Here is a 23,230-nt window from a genome sequence, read left to right on the forward strand (position 1 = left end):
TTTCCAAGGCCTAAGCTAAGAACTGACTAGAATGTTAGCCTTTGGATGTTGCTGTCTCATGCATAATCCTGATGCTCTTGAGTGAGCCCCCAAATCAAAACAAAGCTTTGCCTCTTAAACTTTCACAAATGACTGTCATATAAACAAAAACAATGATGTCATCATTCTAGGGTTTTTTGTGTCTAAGTTATCCAATTTACTGCTATTTCTCCAAGATTGTACCAGTTAATTCCCTTACCAACTGTAACCATTATAATGTCCACAAATTCCTCCAATCCCATCACATCAAACCTGTAACACTCCTACTTAAATAACTTCATTCCTACCCCTGCCACTGCCAAGAACCATGGGGAACTCCTGCACTGTAAATGTTTCCACTCAGAATGAATCAAAGTCCTTCTCCTACCACCTTTCATAAGAATGATCTTATTCTTAGCATGTATCCAAACCAATAACAACTTAAATTCCAAATAGTTAGCATGTTTAACTTTTGTTAGTGTTTGCTAAATCCAGACATCACATCATCATGTTCAAATGTGCCATGTTCTAATATTCAATCCCAAATAAAATGCCACTTTTCTTTAAAGGAAAAACAACAGTTTTTTCACCACTGCTATCGTTTGAATAGTATTTGAAAATCCTTGAGAATGCTGAATCCAGTAGTTCAACCTCTGTTAAATTCCTACATCTCTTGTAACTGAATACAGGGCTATTCTCATGTCACCTGTGCTGAATCTAGCACTAACTAAACATCTAAAGCTTTAAGACAAATGTCATACAGATCAACCCTTGCTGCTACGTCTGTGAAGGTTCCCCATACTCTTTCAGGTTAACTAGTCAATTTCATCAGGACTCAAATAGTACTAAATTTCCAATTTCACTGTAGTATTTAACACATTTTAGCATAATCTGGCTCTGTCTACCTCTCCCAACAAGACTGAGAGCTCCTTGAAGGCAGAAACTGTTTTATTTCCTATTCATTCTTATAGCCACACCTGGTATGGTGCCTGATTCAAAGTAATTACTCAGATGTGGGATGGGAAGAACTTCTTGTTCTCAACAATTCCCCCATTTAAGCAACTAACCTTTATAAAAATGCATGCTGTGCACAAAGAGGGCTCACAAATTAAAGAGCAGATATTATCTCCTATGACTGTTTGACTGTCACAAGATGAACCTACTCTTTTTTCCTTTTTAAGTATTTTGGAATACATTGTTTTATTAGTTTTCCTTTATTAATTTAAAACCATGTATGGTAAGTTGTTGCACAAATATAATACAGCTGCTTCTAGAAGCCTAATCCCAACATTCTAACAGAAATCAATCTACCATGAATTTTTTTAAAAAGTCCTATGACTAGTGAAAAAATGGGTGTCACTCCCTACAACCCATTCCCAACAACTTTAATTACCAGTTTTAGTATTTTATTAAAACGTCACTAAGTTTAATCACCTTTCTATTCTAGGGAGGGTTAACACAGAACCCAAATAAATGGTGCATAGAATGTTTTGACTATAAAGGAAGCAGACAGTTATTTCTGAAAAGAGGCAGGAGTTTATTAGTTTGTATTACATTGGAGGCAACCGCGCTCAATTTGTCCCTTCCTTCTGTATTCGTGTGCCGTTTCTAAACTACATATATCACTGTTTAGTGCAAAAGCATAAACACAGTCAGTATATGTGAATTGTGATTTACCCAAAAGTTCAGTGGAGACTCAGCATTCCAGACAAGTGCCTTTCCTTTCTCTCTTTACTCTCCAAATCCCTCTCCATTTCTTCACGTCCACCTACTGCATGAATCACCCCTTCCCGCCGTGTGTACCAATTCAAGAGCCAGAAGAATCCCCCAAGGACCAGGGGCAATCTTCAAACTTAACCATTAGAAACTTTTACAGCAATCACACTGCATAATTTTATGTATGTTCTATGGAATATTAAAAAGATATGCAAAATGCAAGCTTACACCTCATTATTTTGTTTTTCTATGAAATTATCGTATTGTATTTAACAAGCTGGGTGGCGGGAGGGACAGGACATGGTCCTTCACCAGTTTAAGAAGCACTTCTAGAGCACAGCAAATGATCAGGCCAGGCTCAAGATGCAGTGGACATCATGCAACTGGAGTTATGCACTGACTTATTTCTTCCTCCAATTAATACTGAGCTCTTATTTATACAGGCCAAGCACTGTGTTAGATGTGGTATATATCAGTGAATAAAGGAAAACATGAGGTATTTCTTTGGAGCACATGAAGACACAGTTAGTGCCAATATCAGCTAGAGATAAAAAAGAGAAAAGCAACCACATGTGTACCTATGTATCTGTAATCAGCAGTCACAAACTTTCTCATAAACTTGTTATTGTGTCTGAAGAGATGAGCAACAATGCTCTTCCATTCTGAACCTTCCACACATACTCCCAGTATGCATGTTGTCCTTAAAAGTAACCACTGCATAAAAGAGTCACCTGGGGACAAGACTCCCAGTGTGATATGCCAAGGATCCCACAACATCTGGGTATGGCATTCAGTCTACATATCACTGAATACATTCTCAAATCTGTGCCTTACCTCCCCATTGATGAGAGCTCCTCAGAGTCACTGATCATAAATTATATATATTTATTATGTTCACTCAAGAACCAATGAATTCAGCAGCCCCTGGAGAAGTATCTATGCTGTCCCTGTCATTCCTAAGGGACAAATCTGTGGAAATTCTTATCGTCTGTGGAAGTACTGACAGTACTTCAGTGAAGTATTAACCTGGGAGTAGGATGGAAGAGAGGAAAAGCATGGCCTGCAGCAATGAGGGATGAAGGGAGATGAGAAGGCAGCAAGTATTTTAGGGGAGAGGCATGACACCAACCCACTTCTTTTTATGTTTCTGACCCAGCAACTGGCGAATCATTAAGAATGAGAAACTATGAGAGATCAGGACCAGAGGCTGCCTTGTCTACCTGATTCTCAATGGAACATGCCATAGGAAAATGAAACAACCAGTTTGGAAGAGACAGGGGAGGGAAAACAAAGAGCTTTATTTTCAAAGCACACTTCCATTCAAAACTCTTAAACCCTCTCTTCTCTTTCTCCTATCAAAACTTCCCAGCACCAGGCCCAGCTCAGAGGGCAGAGTTAATGGTCTATCCCACTTCTTTCCCATTCCTTGGCCCCAGATGACTAGACCAGGAGGTGGATCTTAACCCAACAAGCTGATTCACTGGCTGGCTGGAAAACTAAGACTGTGGCCTGTGCTTAAAACAGAAAGATAGGCCTGGCTACTAATCAAGATCCTCTATAGCTGCACTGAGCAACACAATAGCCACTAGCCACAGGTGACTATTTAAATTTAATTTTAAAAATCCAGTTTCTCGATTGCACTAGCCACATATGACCAGTGTCTACTGCATAGGACAGCAGAGACACAAGTTTGTTTGTTTGTTTTTTCTAGCCGCATGGCTTGTGGGGATCTTAAGTTCCCCGACCAGAGACTGAACCCAGGCCCTCTGCAGTGAAAGCCCAGAGTCCTAACCACTGGACCAGCAGGGAATTCCCAGAAGAACATTTTTAACATCACAGAAAGTTCTATTGCACAGGACTGCTCTACAGAATCTAGAACGGGTTAACAGAAACAGGCAGTCAGTGGTGAAGTTGGAAGAGGAAAAGCTGCAATTTGGGACAGCACGAGTTAAGCTGATAAGATGAAAGGGCAGTGGCAAGAGATAATAGGAGTCATGCTACAATATAGATGAAGCTTGAAAACATTATGCTAAGTGAAAGAAGCCAATCACAAAAGGCTACATATTGTGTGATTCTATTTATGTGAAGTGAACAGGCAAATCTATAGACACAGAAAGTAGGTTAGTGGTTGCCTAGGAATGGGGATTAGGGGTAGGGAGAAAGGGAGGGAATGATTACTCATGGGTACAGGGTTTCTTTTGTGGGATGAAAATGCTCTGGGGGGGTGTCAAGACAGCCTGGAAGGGCAATGGCAAAGCCAAGCCATGCTGCAACCAAAATTATCTGGTAGATGAAGAATAGAAGCAGCAGCACATGCAGACAGAGCAGAACATGTGCCCTGGGTCAAAAAGATGGAGTTTCTGGGTCTTTCAGCTGTAGAGTTCCTGATTATATTATAGTCCAGTCCACTTGTGTCCTTACAAGAAAACCCTTTCATATATGCTAGCTTGAGTGGTATCTGTTCCTTGCAGTCAGACGGGTTGGCAAATACTACCTTCACATCTGTTTAAAAATCATTTCCAAAACCTTTAATAACTCAGTTTTTTCACTCTCCCCTTCTCATTACTTGTTGACCTCCATTTGCTCATTATACAAACAGAAAAATTTCAAATACTTACCAACCCCTCCACCTCCCCAGCAGGCATAAATACTTGTCGCATCCCAATCTCCAGCCACCACCCACCCCTACCAGGTCCTCTGGCTCACAATGTGCTGTGGAAAAACTGACACAGAAGAACATCAGAATGAAAAGGACCCAGAAACACTGGCCTAAGTTACTCACTAGATGTTCTCTAGGGGAACAAGACTAGATGCATCTATGCTGGAAGGAAGGAAGGAATTTTAATTTGAATAAAGGGAGATCTTCCTGTTAGTTGAGGTGTTAGGCACTAGAAAAAGCTACCAATAAAGATTTTTAAGTCACCATTCAACGACAGAACAGTAACAATCTGCTTGTGAAGGTTTTCAGCCTTCTTCCCTGAGAAGAGAGATAACGTCTGAAGACCTTATCTCAGTAATCATCTCTAATTATTAAGGAAAAAACCTCACAGGGTTTATCATTCATTCAACTGTACTTCCCAAGCTCCTGCTGTGTATCAGATACTACACACTATAGGGGGCTATAAAAGCGGACTGAGCAATACCGGCCCTGTAGACAATGGCACTGAACAAGTGGAAGGACACAACTACAATATGCTACAAATGTTTTAACAGATTTATAAAAGTTCTGTGAAAAAAGTGGCTAATATGGTTTAACTTATTTGGGGCAGGGGGTGTGTGTGCACAGGGATTTAAGCTGAATGGAGTAAGCAGCTGGAAAAAGTGCTATGTAGCATGGAGGTATGAAAGTCTAAGGGGTGATGAGGAAATGGTAAGGACTCAGAAGGGAGAGAAGAGTGAGATAACATTAGAAAGGTACGAAAAGGACTTGAGAAAGTTGGGGGGGGGGAGTATAAAAATATTTTTTAAAAATTAGAAAGAGAAAATTGATGAGAATAAAGAGGTTGGAGAGACCCAGGAAATGGCTTTCCATGTTATACTGATAGGGCTGAACTTTATTCCAAGATTTTTAAACAAGGGGTGATTAGATTTGTCTTTTAAAAGACATCTGGCAATAATCTAGAGGATGAATAAAGTGGGGAAATATGCAGATCAGGAGGCTCTTGCACAAACCAGATCCTAAGATTAGGAACCATTCCCGCAATGTTGAGAAATTTGGGCGGCAGGACTCACTACCACTTGGAGATAATCGATAAAGGAGATGAGGAAAAGAAATTATTGATCACTCTTGGATTCTAGTACAGACAGTTTGGGGAATTGTTTTTACATGGGGAGATCTCCAGATGGAGGTATCCAATGGGCGGTATTTAGAACAAAGTCATAGAACTCGAGGGACATCTGGGGGATAGATAAAGATCTGAGAATCAGAGAAGCACATTAGTGCCCCCTTAAGCAATGGGAAAGCTAAGAGGAAAAGGTCTGAGATACAATCCCTAGAGAACACCTATGACCTAGTGTGCAAGCAAAGTAAAAGGAACCAGTGGAAGCTGAAGAGTATTATTTATTACAAATAATAAGTATCTGTAATATCTATTATTATAAATAAGAAAGGGAACTAGGGATCAGGTCCCCCCAGCCCTTCCACAGCTCCTCCAGCAATTTTTCTCTGTTGTAAAGAAATTTTGGAATAGATACATTGCTAGATCATATTCCCAGGCAATATCACATCAGAGAGAAAACTAATGATTATCAAGCCTACTGCTAAAGTAGTATGAGTGAAAAGAAGCGCTGAGAATCCAAGAAAGAGGTGGCAAGCACACACCATTCTGTAGAACTTTCTTCTTCCCAACTCTGTGGGGTTTGGGTGTGTGGTGCCCATGGGGGTGGGCCAGAGGACTTGCAATAATGAGAAGCGTTGATGGTTAACTGCTTAACGACACCTGAGGCAGCCAGGTCTAGGGGCAAACATACAGAGGCTGTCATTAAACTTGCACCTTAGGCCCAAGGTTGATACCAACTGTCCTCAGTCAAGTCAGGTATAGCCTCTCTCAACTGGGTTTCTCATCTGTAAAACAGGGGCAATAGTTTATGCCCAATTAACCTCACAAAGCTTCTGTGAAGCTGGATGGCTAAAACAAATGCAAAAGCTCTTGGGAAAAAATAATGTAACAGTGTACTCCCTGATTACCTGTACTCAGAATGAGCACTGTATTCAGTCCATTAGTTCTCTAACTTAAGTGTACACAAAAACCACATGGGACATTGTTAAAATAGATTCTTGGGCCCATTCTAGCATGAGAATATCTGGGCATGGATCCAGAACCTGCGTTTTTATACTCCAGGTGACTTTCACACAGTGGTCCATGATCCAGATTTCATGGGATACTGAATTAGGTCGACCTTGTAAAAGATGAGAAACAGGCTGAGGAAAAATGCTGTATCTAAGGATTGAACACTAGGCAGTTGCAACGCATAGACAGAAAGTGTTACAGTGAAAGATAATTTGAGCCACAAAGTCCTATTTCTAGGGACCATATATCTGGTACATGGGACTATTTTTATTATGTATTAAGTCTTTATGATGGATTCATTGTGATTTCACCTGTAATCTACTGATAAAGTTTTATTTTAGCAGTAAAGAGAACTCTCATAAAAACACATCTAAATTACCATTATTTTGGAGACTATAGAGAAGGCATAGGATCCATCCCAAATCAGCAAGCCACATAACTTTGAGCCCCCCCCCCCAACAAACTATTCCACAAAGAACTGTTGAGAATCTGCTATTACAACACCTGTTACACCTAATCCCAGGGCAGACTGATTTGCACATGAAGGCCTAATCTCAAAGACTTGCACTACTGTTATCTACGGAGTAGTCTACCATTTAATATTCTTGGCTTTGAATAACCTAAGGCTCTTTTACTTAGGTTCCAAGGTACCATGAAGCCTGGTTAAAGAAACTGAAATCAAGAGTTAGAAGTGTGTTCTTTTCTACAAAGCCCAGAATTCAGGCCCCCTATAGGTATAACTCAGAGCCAGGTTGGCGTTTTAGCTGCATACAATGGCAGTGTCACTTCTTGAACCCTAGTACTGCAAACTGATTAGGTTTCTCATTTCCACATTCAAAATTTATTAAGGCAAATTCCCAATCAAGATTAATTCAGTTTGCCCCCCTTTGGGGGGGCACATATGATGTCCCCAGAATCATGTATTGTGTTGCATTTTCAACTAGATTGGGGGGTGTGGAAATCAAGGTTCAGGACTAGTTTACATGTCAATACAGCGTCCTGTATATACTACTAAATACACCCTAGCTACCAGTCCTCTGTGATAGGAGTCTAAGAATTTGATCATTAAAAATAAACAAACATACAAATAAATAGCTTCCCAAAACATTATCTGAAGTTGTATACCCAACCCAAAGTAATAAAACTATGGTTTAAAAAAATACCTTGGAATCTATCAGATGGGAAAACTACAGCTTAAAGGGACTGGAGCCAGCACACTTGAGCTGATGTTGCTGGTCATATATCAAATGCATCCTTATGTACAAAACTTTTATAGCTAGAGGAAATCAGCAATAATGAGAGAGAATCAGACTACAATAGAAAATAACAATAGTGTGGACTTTGGCTTCCTCACCCAATTTTTTCTTCCCTCTTTTAAGGAAAGGGACCAGTTTTATCAAATAACAAAGAAAACAGCCCAGTTCCTCTACTTATGATAAAAATGAGACAACAAAAATACTTACACGGGACTGGAATTCAAAGAGCAATGATCCACCATCATTTCTGGAAGGAAATCCAACTTAAACGCAGCCATCACCTCACTCTCCCCTTCAGAAGCCAATGTTATTAACTTGCTGCACTTGTCTGATCCACAAATACACACAGCTTTAGCTTCCTGGGCCCCACAAAAAACACAAAGTGGAAACAGGAGCTCAGGGAAACCAGCAATAAGTGCCACAGAAACAGGCAGGACTGGGGAAGGGGAAGGGAGTATTGGATTAAAAGGGGGATGTGACCATGTGAAGGGAGGCTCAGCCCAGCACACAATGAAAGTGCTGATGCGCCAGGCTTGTTTTGTGTGATTTTCCCTGGCGAAGCAGTACTAAGTGCACTGTCAGATAAATAGAGTGTCAGATCCATGAAGATAGCAGTGGCTAACAGAGCAGAAGAAACACAAGCTTGTTTCACATCTTCCAAACTCCTCCCTGAGAATCAGTTTTTGAGGACCCCCAAAGCCTGAAACTACCTGAAGCAAAAGAAAAGGGGGAAAAAAAAAGTTCACTTCATGTGGTCTGAAAATGTTTTTAGAAAGAACTGGGTTGTTAGCCTTGGTTTGAACTTATTTTCCACGTGCCAAAGACAGCAACGAACGCACTATTTGGGTTCCAAACTAACCTCAGAAGAGTCATTTAATGGTTCAGACCATCCATCAGAAGCAGGCCAGAGGCAAGCTGGCTGAAGAACTGGCCACCAGAAACATACTGCTCTTGTACTACTACCTGCACTGGACCAACCTTGCTTTCTTGATGGTCTTGAGAGCAAAATATGCTACCTAATGGTTCCTCATCACAGTGAAAACTTTAAAAATTGCTGTTTCACTGACATTCATTTAGATAGCACAGGGCAAAACTTCTTTACTAATTCTGAATCTTAATTTGCCAGAAAATTTAAAAAGTGAAAAATAAAAATGGAATAGTATATTCTGCCTCTTGATAAAGTACTAAGGAACACTGTTTTTTCAGTAGTTTGACCTTTCTAGAGAAACAAAAAACAAAAGAAAACTAAATAAAAGCCACCACAGTGATAATAATGAAAAAGAACTGGGGCCTACCAGGGACAAATACTCAAACACTTAAAGGAAGGAAACAGGAATGTAGCCTAAGTCTCTTCAGTGGTTGCCCTCTTTTAAACTGTTCCTAAAACCAAGATTAATGAATGTGCACATAAAAATTCTATTATGGGTGAGCAGCAGAGATGGATATATTTAGCAGTCAAGGCAGATGTGGTACTCCCATTCTCAATTTAGCTCCACATCCCTCCAAACAACAAATGGTGGCATTTCAATATTTAGGCAGTGACTCTAAAACTGTATCTCTGAAGGCTCCCAAATTTCACAGGCCTTCTTTCCATTTTTATCATTAGGGTTGCCTTACCTCAAAGACTTCACTTCACTCAAGCTCAGTTCACAATACAGGGAACTTTGAAAAAAAGAAGTTATGTTCAGCCTGTAAAGAGGTAAACAGATGAACTCCTAAACATAGAGAATGACTTTAATAAAAAATAATGAAAGGCAGTAATGTCATGGCACAGGCCTAAATGTTCTAGTCTGTGTAACGATGGCTGACACCTGTCTGCATCTGACTGAGGAAGGTAGAAACTGTGTCTTCTGTCCAATATCCAGACATAACCACCCAACATTTAGAACTAAAATAGCAGATAACTGCTTTTCTGTTTTTTTCAGAGCCCCTGCCCATCTGATCTACTACTTTAGAGACAGAAGTGACAGGAGCTCTCTTCCACCCTATTAAAAGAGGAAGCAGACACAGGCTGCAAGTGAGAGGAGACTGTGCAGCTGGCACACAGCACACACAGTTCACCAAGCCCTGACTGCCAGACAAAAAGAAGATGTTAACCCAGGCTGGGGCTGGCTGAGTTACTGGTTAGGCTGGTCCTTGTTTCTAAGTACACTGGAGTCGATCACAAGCCTCTTCCTATAGAAAACTAACTAGACTAAGGAGCAACTTTGTGAGGCCAGTTAACAACCAAATTAGATTTTTTAGTTCAAGGATTCCTTTAAAAAGGAATCAAGTTTTCAGGAAGGCCACTGGTTGTTATGCTTTTATTACTCACTAAAAACACATGACTACTAATTACATCTCTATTTTAATCAGAATCACATCTATAACAAAAGAGTACTGCTCAGTGTATGAAAGATGTGCACTCCTTACAGTAATCTTTACCAAGCCAAAGGTTGTAATGTTTTAAAATTCATTTACGATTTATAAGGCTGCACTGTTTTTAAAACCTACAAGATGGAAATGTTATTACATGAGGGAGGGTGATTCTCTTCAGGCAGGTCACAAGAATTATCTCAGTATAATTAAATTCAACATGCTTGTGTGAAGAGAAAAAACAGAAATTAATCACAAGTCACTCAATTTTAGAAAAGGGTTACAAAGTTAAGTGATGATAAAAAAACAATTATAGAAATACAAAAATGCAGCTGTTAGGGGGAAATTAAAAAGTAGAATTAAAAGTTATTCACAGAAAACTGTCCATAAGTAGTTGTTTTTTAAAATTTCTTGCTCAGAAACACATTCCAGGCTTATAACCCGGGGTCCACTGCAAAAGAAGGCCTTAACTTTCCCTCAGTCTCTTTTTACATGTCTGTGAATTTACACTCATGGTTTTCTCTTCTGTCCCTGGTTGGCTGTCTCAGTTTTCTTTGCCTTGAATATTCTCTACTTTTTTCTAAGGGCAACAATTTAAAGTCTAATTGTGTGAGGGTAGGCGCTATCAGCCTGCTGTAACATTAATAACCCAAATCATTAAAAATGATCAGAGGATAAGGGAAACCCTCCAAAGAATAGCACACCCTGCATTTAGAATATCAGAAGGGGTGGGATGAATTGGGAGACTGAGTATACACATACATCTACATAGTGTATACATATATACGCTAATATGTATAAAATAGATAACTAATAAGAATCTGCTGTATAAAAAATAAAATAAAATTCAAAAATTCCAAAAAAAAAAAAAGAATATCAAAAGGGAATAAACAGTTTAAAAACTGGATTAGAGAAAAAAAAAAAACTGGATTAGAAGAGAGAAATGCTAGAAATCACAGCATTTGTTTTGTTAAAAGAGTGAAAGAGCAAAGTAAAGCATAGTTGAGCAAAAAAGCCCAGGTGGTAGGTGCAAACGACAGGCTGTCTATCTTGACTGATGTAACCAGGGAAATCAGTGACAGGTGAAGGGATTTTATACTTCCATCTCAATAATCTAAATGTGTTTTAAAGGGCAAAAATGTGCAGTATGGTTATATGAGCATAGAGGAAATTAGAGCCTACTACTAAATTATAAAAGAGAGCCTATGTCATTAAAAATCCCCATCATTAGTCTATTTAAGGAAAAGTACAAAAACCTAGGGAAAAGTCATAACCTAAGACAGTTAAGTAGACTGGCTTTCCCCCCCCCACCCCCCAGAGCTTCTGGCAGTTAAATGGTACATAAGGGATGTAGAAAAGAAGCAACCAATTGATACCACTTGAAAATAACCAACCAGAATAACTTAAAATTTAGCCTAAAACCTTTATGGACTTGAATTTCATTTCCAAAATTTAGTACTTCTAATGTAATTAGTGGGTCTCCTAAAACTCCCAAGCTAGTACCTTGCATATGCAAAAATATACTGACCTAAATTGCTAATTATTTCTGTGACATCTCACTTTGTGGGAGACTTTTTGCAAAAATGTGACAGTTAAATATAATTTAAAACAAAACAAAAAACCTTTGTTGAGTTTCCATGAGAATCTATACAATGAAAAAATTCCTGAAAGGGGGGAGAGGGTTTTAAAGAAAAGAAGGAATAGAATTATTGTTTAAAAAAAAAAGTTCCATTTCTATCTGAAATCCCCCCATGTTTAAAACCTGGCAATAAATTAAAAATCTGAAAAACACTGGTGCCCACCAAGGATCTCTGCAAGTTGGATTTTGTTCCTGGGCCTCCCGCCTGCATTTTTTGCTTTTTGGTCTTGTGTGCCCTGCTGGCTAGGCTCAACCACTTCTAGTAATTAAGGCCTGCTGATAGGATGTGGGCAGAAAGCCCCCTTCCTCCTTCCCTAGGGCTTATGGTATTTCCAGATTGTGAGCAAATGCATCCAAATTCTGTGACAGGAGTTTCATTTTAGGTTGTTAAGATACCTCCAAGAATTGTAAAGCATATCTTCTCTGGATAAAGTTAGAGTTTCCAGTTTAAAAAAAAAAACAAAAAAAACTTCCATTCCAAATCTAAAACTACTGTAAGACAAAAAGCACTAAGTTTAGTAATTGTTGTGTGCAAGCTAGTTTGCCTGTAAAATTATCATATATGGTATATGAGAAGATAGAACAAGGCTGAAGGGAAGAAAATTTACCTTTTTTGAAATCTAAGTTTTCCATTTCCTCTCCCTATCCTTAATCACTACTATCTTCTCCCCAGTCAGTGTCAAAGGACTAGCAGAAAGACATTCTTCCGTGCTTAGTGCTCTCAGCAAAAGTGTAAGCTCAGAGCCTTCCTTGGAGTTTCTCGGACTAACCCTGACCAAATAAACTGTCCTGTCAAATTGTGACCACCATTCAAATCAGGTCATATTTTCAGGTCCCAAACTAGTTCTGGAACTTAAGTGTAATTGTTAGTTGATAACAATATACTGAAAGCTTAAGTTTTATTTAGGCTCCAGTGCTGATTTAAAAATCAGTATGTTGAACAACTTCTGGTTCCAGGAGGGTAATATTATCTGTGTGAAATCCACTACGTTCTGTCCTCATCGTTGTTCCTGTTTACTTGGGGTCTTCCAGCTATGAAGTGCAAAGGGGAAAGAAAGCTAGCTGGGCAGCTGCTGTGTGCAGATGTACATACATACACATACATACCCTCCCCCCCTCCCCCCACCTCTGCCCAGCCCCAACTGTTAGAACTAGGCAGCAGCTAGTTCAAATGGGAGATAAGCCTGCCTTGGGAAACAGCTAAGGAGAAAGAGGAGAAAGAGTTCGAAAAGAGGGAAAAAAAAAAAAAAAAAAAAAATCTACCTTCCTAGGAACAGGAAATTTATCCCATAATGTAGGAAAAAAGCCATCACCTATCTGAAGGCAATTTTTTCACTTCTGCAAAACAGGCCTCATGCAACAAGGTTAAAAAGAAAACCACAGAGCACAACCATCCAGCAGTTAGCCCATACCTGTAGCTTTCCACCTCCCTCTCTGGACTATTGTCTTCACTCTAAAAAACCAAGGAAAGAAAAATAAGTGGGCCATGCCTATACTTCTCATAATCCCAAATATGTAGCTTCTTTCCAAGGAAAAGCCCCTTTGTCACCAAGACTGAAGATAAAAAACAAACTCTCCCTCTCCCATTTTTAAAGTATACAATACCTTAATGATAAATTACATTTCACATCTCAAAGTTAATTTAAGAACACCATCAACTTAAAAATGGAGAACTAAAGTACTAAAAGGCTTAAGAAGAGGCTTACCACAAAACGTCACAACAAACAGCAAAACATTGACTAGGATTTATGAAGTTGAACTGCAGCACAGCTAGGTCACCAAAACAATCATTTTTTAGCATCTGCTTTTGGGTGGGAAACTACAATAAAGCTAAAGGTTGTATAATCCTTTTAGCAATTAACGATCATATTGTTAATGTGAAGAGGCCATGATATTTCCCCAGACCAACCTTCCTGAATAGGCTGGTGCCAGGCATAAAGCTCTTAAAAGGCAACCCCAAGTTCCTGCCTTGTAAATGCATATTGGTGGCCCCAGGACGGTGGTGAACCACTGAAACCAACAAAAAATCGGAAGATGGGGAAGTTAATTGAAGGTAAAAGCAAACAGAGGAACCACAAAACCAGTTTGTTTCATTTTTGAACATTATTGAACAATCTTGCAAGATTGATTCTATAAAAGCTGCCCAAATTCCTACAAACTTCCATCTACAACTCCTGCCAACTGTACTTTCTGTCTGGCCCTGGCTACAGACAGAGAACTGCTGAAAGTCACCAAGTCTACTCTGGAAAGTGTAAGAATTCTCAAAGACAAAGCTAGAACCAGAACTCACTGTGAGACACTGCACTCTACCTACCCTCCGTGAACACGAAGACATTTCTTGACTGACATAAAATGGGTGCTTGAGTACTTAATTTGACTTTTCATATGGACCTAATTGGTCTTCAATTTTGCTAATGAAGTAATGATGCTCCCAACCATTTTAATGCAAAGTCTACACTAACAAAAAAAACTTCTAAAAGCACTTTCTTGGACCTGCCTACATCATCAAGTTATTAAGTGGAAAGGAACTTACATTTTCTAAGTTCACAACACCTCATTCAATCCTGTATCATTATAACCATTTAAGGTGGGGATTACCCTAAGAATTTAGATGCTAAAATAATCTACATGAGGGATTCTAACTCCAGAGCCCATGGTCTATCTCTCTTGAGAAATGTGACCATCTAGGCAGTATAAACTTTTATTGAGACAGTGTGTCTTGAGAGGGTTCTGAAGTAGTTGTTACCTTGGAGGGTAGAGAACAAGTTAAATGTCTACTTGTTAGTTTTATTCTGGAAGATATAAAGGGTAAATAAAAGACCAAGGAGTCATGTTTCCCAATATGTTGCATGGAACAGTTGAGAAACACTGCTAGTGTGTGACCCTGTGAGACCAGACTCATACTGCATGCTAGCTGGGGAATCTCCAGGATACAAAGAGCAAAAGGGAGGCTTGGGGGCTTCCCTGGTGGCGCAGGGGTTGAGAATCTGCCTGCCAATGCAGGGGACACGGGTTCGAGCCCTGGTCTGGGAAAATCCCACATGCCGCGGAGCAACTAGGCCCGTGAGCCACAATTACTGAGCCTGTGCGTCTGGAGCCTGTGCTCCGCAACAAGAGAGGCCGCGACAGTGAGAGGCCCGCGCACCGCGATGAAGAGTGGTCTCCGCTTGCCACAACTAGAGAAAGCCCTCGCACAGAAACGAAGACACAACACAGCCATAAATAAATAAATAAATTTTTTTTAAAAAAAGGGAGGGTTGGGGTTGTTAAGAAGGGCCATTATATTAAAGTATGAAGGACACACATCTAGGTCCCAGAGAACATAGCAGCCCTATATATAGGGGGCTAAGGAACAACCTTAGTTGCATAGCCAAGAGAAAAAGGAAAGTGAATTATTTATTTAAAAAACAAACACATAAGCAGGATATTAATCATCCTACTAAGTCACCCAAAGACTTTTGAAAGAAAACTTAAGCACACAAAAAAAGGACACACCGTCTTCCTCCACACAGGCCCTAGTCACTTGCAGGGGGACAGTGGGAAGACTAATACACAAGAAGGTATTTTCTTTTTTAAAAAATTTAATTTAGTTTTTTTAGCTGCATCGGGTCTTAGTTGTGGCATGCGGGCTCTTTCATTGAGGCACGCAGGCTTAGTTGCCCTGCAGCATGTGGGATCTTAGTTCCTCGACCAGAGATCGAACTCGTGTCCCCTGCATTGGAAGGCGGATTCTTTTTCTTTTTTTTAAGTGAATGGTGTTTTTTTTTTTTTAATTTATTTATTTTATTTTTGGCTGCATTGGGTCTTTCTTGCTGCGCATGGGCTTTTCTCTAGTTGCGGTGAGCAGGGGCTATTCTTCGTTGCAGTGCACAGGCTTCTCATTGCAGTGGCTTCTCTTGTTGCGGAGCACGGGCTCTAGAGCACAGGCTCAGGAGTTCTGGCGCACAGGCTTAGTTGCTCCGCAACATGTGAGATCTTCCCAGACCAGGGCTCGAACCCGTGTCCCCTGCATTGGCAGGCGGATTCTTGACCACTGCGCCACCAGGGAAGCCCTGGAAGGCAGATTTTTAACCACTGGGCCACCAGGGAAGTCCCAAGAAGGTATTTTCTTTAAAAGCTTTGTCATTCCAGCTTTAATTTTCCTACATTTTGTTGCCTTGTCTGTAAGAAAACAGAAATGCTTTGGGGAGAGAGGAAAGCTAAATGGAAACTAAAAGCTTCAGGTTTGAGTTTTTTACATCTTTCATTTCTGTGGGGAACCAAACTAAATGCATTAAGATCTGTGAGGAAGCCTGAACTACCTTTGTCCTGTACTTCCCTGGAGCTAAACAGAGTCTATTTCTATTAATCTTATCTTCATGTTCTTAATCACCATGTGTAGAGGCATAAAGGTGGTTCCAAAGAGGGGTGAAAAGAGTTAGGGGGGGAAAGGAGCACCAAAAAGGTAGGTGGGGTGGGGAGCAACGCAACAGACAAGGATGGAGGGAAACGAGCAGGACTGTCTGCTTGTGATATGTTTAGATGTTCCAAACATGACCTGCCATGATGTATTAAAATTGTACTTGGCAAGTCAATGGTACAGGGGACTCTGAAAGGCAAGTACCTATCCCACACTGTAAATAATTTATATTTGGTTTTGGAATATATCCTGGAACTTACATGTTTCAAGGATGCAAGAGTGAATGAACGGTATCATCTCTCAGGGCTGAGAGGAAAGGTCTCAGATCTCCTACACACCTCCCTTAGTGTAGGCAAGGTAATGAACCTTTCTTATTTTTCAGAGTTTTCTGCTGGCCTGTATCTTGAGTAAATAACAAAACACAGTCCTTTACAGGAAGATAGATGGTCACTGACTCAATCACCATCAACAGCTCTTACATAGTATGCACTGAACCAAACTCCAGATACAGAGGCTGGTAACAGGCACAGTAATTCTCAGTGGCCTACATAAGGCCTGAACCCATGACCCTAGCCTCATGAGCATGACTCACTAACTTACTAACAATTGTTAGTAAGTGCTCTCAATAATACCTGGATATAAAGCAGGGAGCTAAAGAAGAAGTGAACTATCCAGATGAGAGGTTTTTGAAATGTTTTTAAATGCAGTGTTTTTCCCATAAACATAAAGGTGAAGCTGTTCAGGTTGAAGATAGAGGGGGGAAGGCAGATCCTACCTGTTTGCTTCTCCTGGCCCTCAGGGTAACCATAGGTCTCCCGGGAAATTTGAAAACAGGCCTGGATAGTTCAAAACAATAGATAATTCACTGATTTTATATCCAGCGTTGAGATGAATAGTTTTTTGCACAGATTTTTCTCTTCGAATCTAACAGGTTATATCACAAATCAAGGAATTTAAGATGCCATCAATGATAATAAATGCGTGCATCCTCAAATTGATGGTATATGCTATTTAAAATCTGCACACCTTATCACTGGAAAGTAGGGAGAAATGTCCAGTCATTTACAAGTGGCTACAATTATAAAAGCTAACATGTTTTGAGTATTTACTGTATGCCATGCGGTGTTTTCAGTCCTTTATATTTAATGCTCCTACCTATTCTATCTCCATTTACAGACGAGAAAAGACACAATGAAGTAACTCTCAAGATCACATGAATCCAGGCAATGAAGGAGTTGGATGGAATGAATATAATGCCAGGCAGTTGGAACCTTGGTTGAAAGCCTGACAGATACACTGAAGCACACAGTAAACTCCCTTCTCCTAGCCACATCTTTCCCAGAGCATCTCCTTCCACTGTAATAAGTTGCTCTACATTGAACAGTCTGGGTCCTGTAGAACATCAGGTTAAAAACTGTCTATAAGGAAGATCATGCACGCAAACCACAGAGAAGACTGTTTAAATGCTGAGCGTCATAAAGTTGAATCTGACCATTTTTCTTAGGCAAATCTTGTAAGTAGGTAAATGTCCAATGTCTCAACTGTCCTGAGAGAGATCTGATTAAGGGTAGTGAAAACTTCCTGCTGTTACTCAGTAGATGTGTGACTCTGATCAAGTTCATTAACATCTCTTAAGTGTCAATTTCCTCACCTGTAAAAGAGGACTTAACTATACACATTATCTCAAAAGGAACCAATGGATGCCCAAAATACACTCAAGCCACCGTACAAATCTCTAACTGGAAGAGGAGACAAATAATAGGAATGACTTGGGAAAATAGTGCTTTTAAAAAATGTTTGTTACCTTTTAGACTGTTTGCAATGCCCTCACTTCTTTCTTTTTCCTCCTGTTATACGGCTGGCTCAATAAGAAGGTTGGGCTTACTGCTTTGGAAAACTGCATGTCCTCCCACCCACATACCCTAGAAAGCCAAATAACCAGATAAAAGGATCAACTTTGGAAGCTATCCTAGCTAGCCAAGCTCTTCATGATGCAGAACTCCACCAGGGATTAGTGCTAAATCCAGTTGAGTTTGTCTGGATTAGCCACTCTACCTGTTTTCCCTAGGAACCTGCAGCCAGGGAATAGCAGCTGCCACCAGATTCTAATTCAGGATCCTGGGCACACACATCACAACTAATAGTGAGTAGAATCTACTCAAAGACTAGAGCATCAAATGAAATAAAATGTGTAAAAGTATTCAGCAACAAATAGGTGGATTCAAGACTGAAAAACTATTTAACCACTAACTGTTTTTGCTCATCTGTAAAATGGGGGTGATTAGGTGGATTAAACAGATACAATGAAACACACAGTAAATGCCCTTCTTCTATTCTTATCATTCCCAGAGCATCTCCTTCCACAGTAGTAAACTGTTCCATGTTAAACAGCCTGAGTCCTGTACATCAGGCTTAGTTCTGATTTGTCTTGGTCAGCAGGGATAAAACGTGACACTTCCTCTGTGGGGTATATAAAAACCATTCCCCCCCCCCACTTCCGACACTTGCTCTGTGGCTACTATTTCCATGATTCACACTTAAGTTTGGGGCTTCTGATTCTTTACTGACTGAGTCATCTACGTGTGTCCTCTCCCTGACCCTAGGAGAGAAGATTATAAACAGACCTCAACCTCATCTCCTTCGCCACTGGCCAGTATGCTCATCCTCTCTTTAGAGGCAACAATTTTTCCCCAGCTTTAAAAAAAAAATTGTGGTAAAAAATACACAGGAACTTCCCCGGCGGTCCAGTGGGTAAGACCCCACACTTCCAATGCAGGGGGAACGGGTTCGATCCCTGATCAGGAAACTAAGATCCCACAAGCTACACACAGTGCGGCCAAAAAAAAGAGAAAGGGTTACTATCTAACCATTTTTGAGTGTACAGTTCAGTAGTGTTAACAATGTTATGCAAAATGGCAACATTTTCTTCATGTGACAATTATAAACATTTTCTTGTGAGCAGCCCATTTTTTTTTTATAAAGTACATGCACAGACTCTAGACAATGCTATACTTTTTTTTTTTAATTTTTATTTATTTATTTTTATTTTTGGCTGTCTTGGATCTTCGCTTCTGTGCGAGGGCTTTCTCTAGCTGCGGCAAACGGGGGCCACTCTTCATCGCGGTGCGTGGGCCTTTCACTGTCGCAGCCTCTCTTGTTGCGGGGCACAGGCTCCAGACGCACAGGCTCAGTAGTTGTGGCTCACGGGCCTAGTTGCTCCGCGGCATGTGGGATCTTCCCAGACCAAGGCTTGAACCCGTGTCCCCTGCATTGGCAGGTGGATTCTCAACCACTGCGCCACCAGGGAAGCCCGAGCAGCGCATATTTAAGAATCAAGAGTCAGGGGGCTTCCCTGGTGGCGCAGTGGTTAAGAAGCCTCCTGCCAACGTAGGGGACACGGGTTCAAGCCCTGGTCCGGGAAGATCCCACACGCCATGGAGCAACTAAGCCCATGTGCTCTAGAGCCTGCAAGCCACACCTACTGAGCCCGCATGCCACTACTGAAGCCCACACGCCTAGAGCCCATGCTCCGCAACAAGAGAAGCCACCGCAGTGAGAAGCCCTCGCACTGCAATGAAGAGTAGCCCCCCACTCGCGGCAACTAGAGAAAGCCTGCGTGCAGCAACAAAGACGCAACGCAGTCAAAAATAAATAAATAAAATAAATAAATCTATTAAAAAAAAAAGAATCAAGAGTCAGAATTGGCATAAAGCCTGACTTTGCCAATATCATCCTTATCTGTATGTCACAAACAATAAATATAACACCTATCTGACAAAGCCAACATAATTTTTTTTTAATTTATTTTATTTATTTTTATTTTTGGCTGAGTTGGGTCTTCGTTGCTGGGCGTGGGCTTTCTCTAGTTGCGACAAGCAGGGGCTACTCTTCATTGCAGTGTGCGGGCTTCTCATCGCAGTGGCTTCTCTTGTTGTGGAGCACGGGCTCTAGGCACGCGGGCTTCAGTAGTTGTGGCTCGCGGGCTCTAGAGCGCAGGCTCAGTACTTGTGGCGCACGGGCTTAGTTACTCCGTGGCATGTGGGATCTTCCCGGACCAGGGATTTAACCCGTGTCCCCCTGCATTGGCAGGCGAATTCTTAACCACTGCACCACCAGGGAAGCCCCAACATAATTATTAAATCCTCTGAAACTGCTACAAAAAGTGGTTCACAAAGTTGAATGGTGGTGAGTTGGACTTTGTTCTTCTTCCTTTCCCTGATCTGCCATCTTATCTCCTGTTTAGTTATATAATCTTTCCATATGACTACATACACAGCTAAACAAGAGTTCATCTCACCTAAGAGGCATTCCATTTTGGAGGTGCTCAGGTGAGGCAGACAGGAAATGCAAAATACATTTTTAAAAATCTCTTTTCCTACTTCCTCCCCAAATGCCTATACTCTCCAAGTAATTCTCAAATCTCCATTAAGTATTCCCTCTCTCCTCCCCATACAGCTCTCTATTGGGGGGGGGGGGGGAGTAGGAATCTCATTCTGTCTTTAGCTCCTCCTGTTTCCTTGGCAGCACTGTCAGCCCTGGGCAACAAAATTGCTGGATGTAGCAGCAGCAATTTACATATGGTAGCTAAGCTAATGTGCAGCTTTCTCTGGGAAGAATTGCTAACTGTCCTATGTATCTTTCTAGTTTGAACCCAATGTTCCAGGCATATCAGTGTTAAATATTTGCCTAGCAGATTCTACTTCCCAAAGACACAGGGAACCATGCACAGAAGTCAGAGGCAGCAAAGGTTCCCCACTGTGTGGAAGAAGTGGGGGCTCTAAAGATACAGAGGGCTACAAGGACTGAGACACTGACAAAGCACCTAATCCACACCCAAGGGCTCAGTCATTCCAATTTCCCATAATATTCATGTATCATTTGCTGAAATCTGGCACGTTCAAAGACCACCAGTTCCGCCTTAGTTTCACTGCCCGGCCATAAGGCCAAATCTGTCTCATCTAGTGAGTCACTACTGCTCCTCTCTCCAACTGCATTTTGATTTCAGCCCACTTGTGCAGCTCATCAGAGCTGCACCATATGTTAGTACCATGTAGGCAGAATGTGACTAATTTTTTTTCTAAAACACTGTCAGAGTTACTTTTTAAATTACCTTATAATCTTGATGTCTCTGAAGAGTCATTTCTATAATACATAACCTTCTGGAAATGACTTTATTCTCCTGAGTGCTCAAAGGAGATTCTTCAGCATTTTCATTCCCATTTTCCAGATGAGGGAACTAAAGTGAAGATACTGGACTAAGCGACCCAGGTTCCACAAGCAGCCAGTAAGATTTTACTTTCTGGAGTCACAGCACTCTATTTGGTAAAATAAGCCAGTCTGTAAAATGCTTTTTTGGAGGGGAACTCAAAATATTAGTTTGCTTTTATTTTTCTGAGGTGATTATTAAACTTTAGGCATAACAAGTACTTGGAATTCATAGGCTGATTTTGATGACTGGTCTCATGATATCCATCTGAGTAGTTTTAAGGGAAAAGGACTGAATGAGACATGGACCACAAATGTTTTTCTAAGGCAGAGATCATAAATGGGTGGAACTAACATTTTGAGAGTAAAAGAAATATATCTGGCTTGCAGATTCAGCTACCATCACCATGTCCCCTAAAAATTTTTTAAAAAGGAGGGGCTACTCCTCCCTACTCTAGGCAACATGCCTCTTCTCCAGCAATAATGGTTGCTGGTTTTGATAGTTCAACTTATCTCAGGACAGTCTCTGTAGATCTTTCCTTTCAGGTCATATGATCATTCCAGTAACTGTTTGGGGTAGTAGTTTGACTGCCATTGCATTAAGATCTTTCTATTCTGATAAACAGCAAGGTACTACTGTATAGCACAGAGAACTGTAATCAATATGCTGTGATAAACCATAATGGAAAAGAAGATGAAAAAGAATTTATATATGTATAAATGAATCACTTTGCTGTACAGCAGAAATTAACACAATGTTGTAAATCAACTACCTTCAAATAAGGTTACACCTGATGTACACAAAGGGGCATACATAAGAACATTGTTTATAATAGCAAAAATTGGAAACATATATGCATATCAGTTGGGTGCTGGTTAAATAAACTATAGTACAGAGACTCAATAGAACACTCTGTAGCTATTAAAGAGAAAAAAGCAGTTCCAATGTACCACTAAGGACTGATCAGGAGGATATATTTATATAAGAAAGGATTGGGAATTCCCTGGCGGTCCAGTGGTTAGGACTTAGCACTTTCACTCCCGGGGCCCGGGTTCGATGCCTGATCGGGGAACTAATATCCCTCAAGCATCGTGGCGCAGCCAAAAAAATAGAAAGGATTTACACATGGCTTGTACATAAATATCTCTGGAAGGATAAAGAAAAAATTGCTAACAAGGTTGCATAAGTGGAATACTGACTGAATTGTCTACATATGGATATGTTATCTATTCTACAGAAATTTTTTTTTAAAGAAAACTCTTGAAATTATGAGGGACAAAGAAAAATCCCAACTCAAGCTCTGTTACAAAACAAGCACCTTGTTTTTGTATTTTTTTTCCTGCTTTGCCAGAAACTTGTGTGTGGAAACAGCCAATGTCCAGGTTAACCAGCAGTATACCTACCACATGGGAGCTGAGTAATTATATTATACCATTTGAAATTATCCCAGCAACTCAATTGACTGCAAACGTTACAGCTGGACTATTTACAAAGTTTGGAGCTATTTTCAATCACTCAGCTGTATATCTATGTGTACATTTCTTCAATCAACCTTTCCTGCCAGGCAGAGTGCAACATTAGCTGAATTCCAGTAAGGAAGGCAAAGGACAGGGTGAGATAATGTGTCAAAACCAGTTCTATAAATACAGCTTTTGGCCTAGTACCTCAAAAAGGAATCAAAACAGCTTCAAGCTTAAATAGAAAAATCCTACAGTCCTGCAATATCTTACTTGAAGGCTCTAGAGAACAGAAGAGGCCAGGGATCTGGAATCTTGTTTCTCACACCATATCTTGTGTCCCCCTCCCTAACCTCAGAAGGAGGTTAAGATCGAATTGCAGGTTATCAATCCA

General features: G+C 40.5%; 1 protein-coding gene across 19 annotated transcripts in view; it reads right to left on the reverse strand.

Annotated features, from left to right (window-relative positions):
- The window catches only part of CELF1 (CUGBP Elav-like family member 1), an 80,429-nt gene that overhangs the window by 30,948 nt on the left and 26,251 nt on the right, over positions 1-23,230 (reverse strand). For 14 of the 19 annotated variants that reach the window (XM_082475955.1, XM_082475958.1, XM_082475948.1 and 11 more), the window contains exon 2: positions 7,988-8,139. The exons of 1 other annotated variant lie outside the window; for it this stretch is intronic. In XM_082475955.1, coding sequence (XP_082332081.1) covers positions 7,988-8,058 — 71 coding nt within the window. In that variant the 5' untranslated portion in view covers positions 8,059-8,139. Of the gene's footprint in view, positions 1-7,987; positions 8,140-9,397; positions 9,470-13,186; positions 13,228-23,230 lie in introns of those variants that run through there. 4 more of the 19 variants (XM_082475951.1, XM_082475949.1, XM_082475952.1 and 1 more) reach the window with 4 other exon arrangements.

This window comes from Balaenoptera physalus (assembly GCF_965194825.1).
Source record: "Balaenoptera physalus genome assembly, chromosome: 10".
Classification (NCBI taxonomy): domain Eukaryota; kingdom Metazoa; phylum Chordata; class Mammalia; order Artiodactyla; family Balaenopteridae; genus Balaenoptera; species Balaenoptera physalus.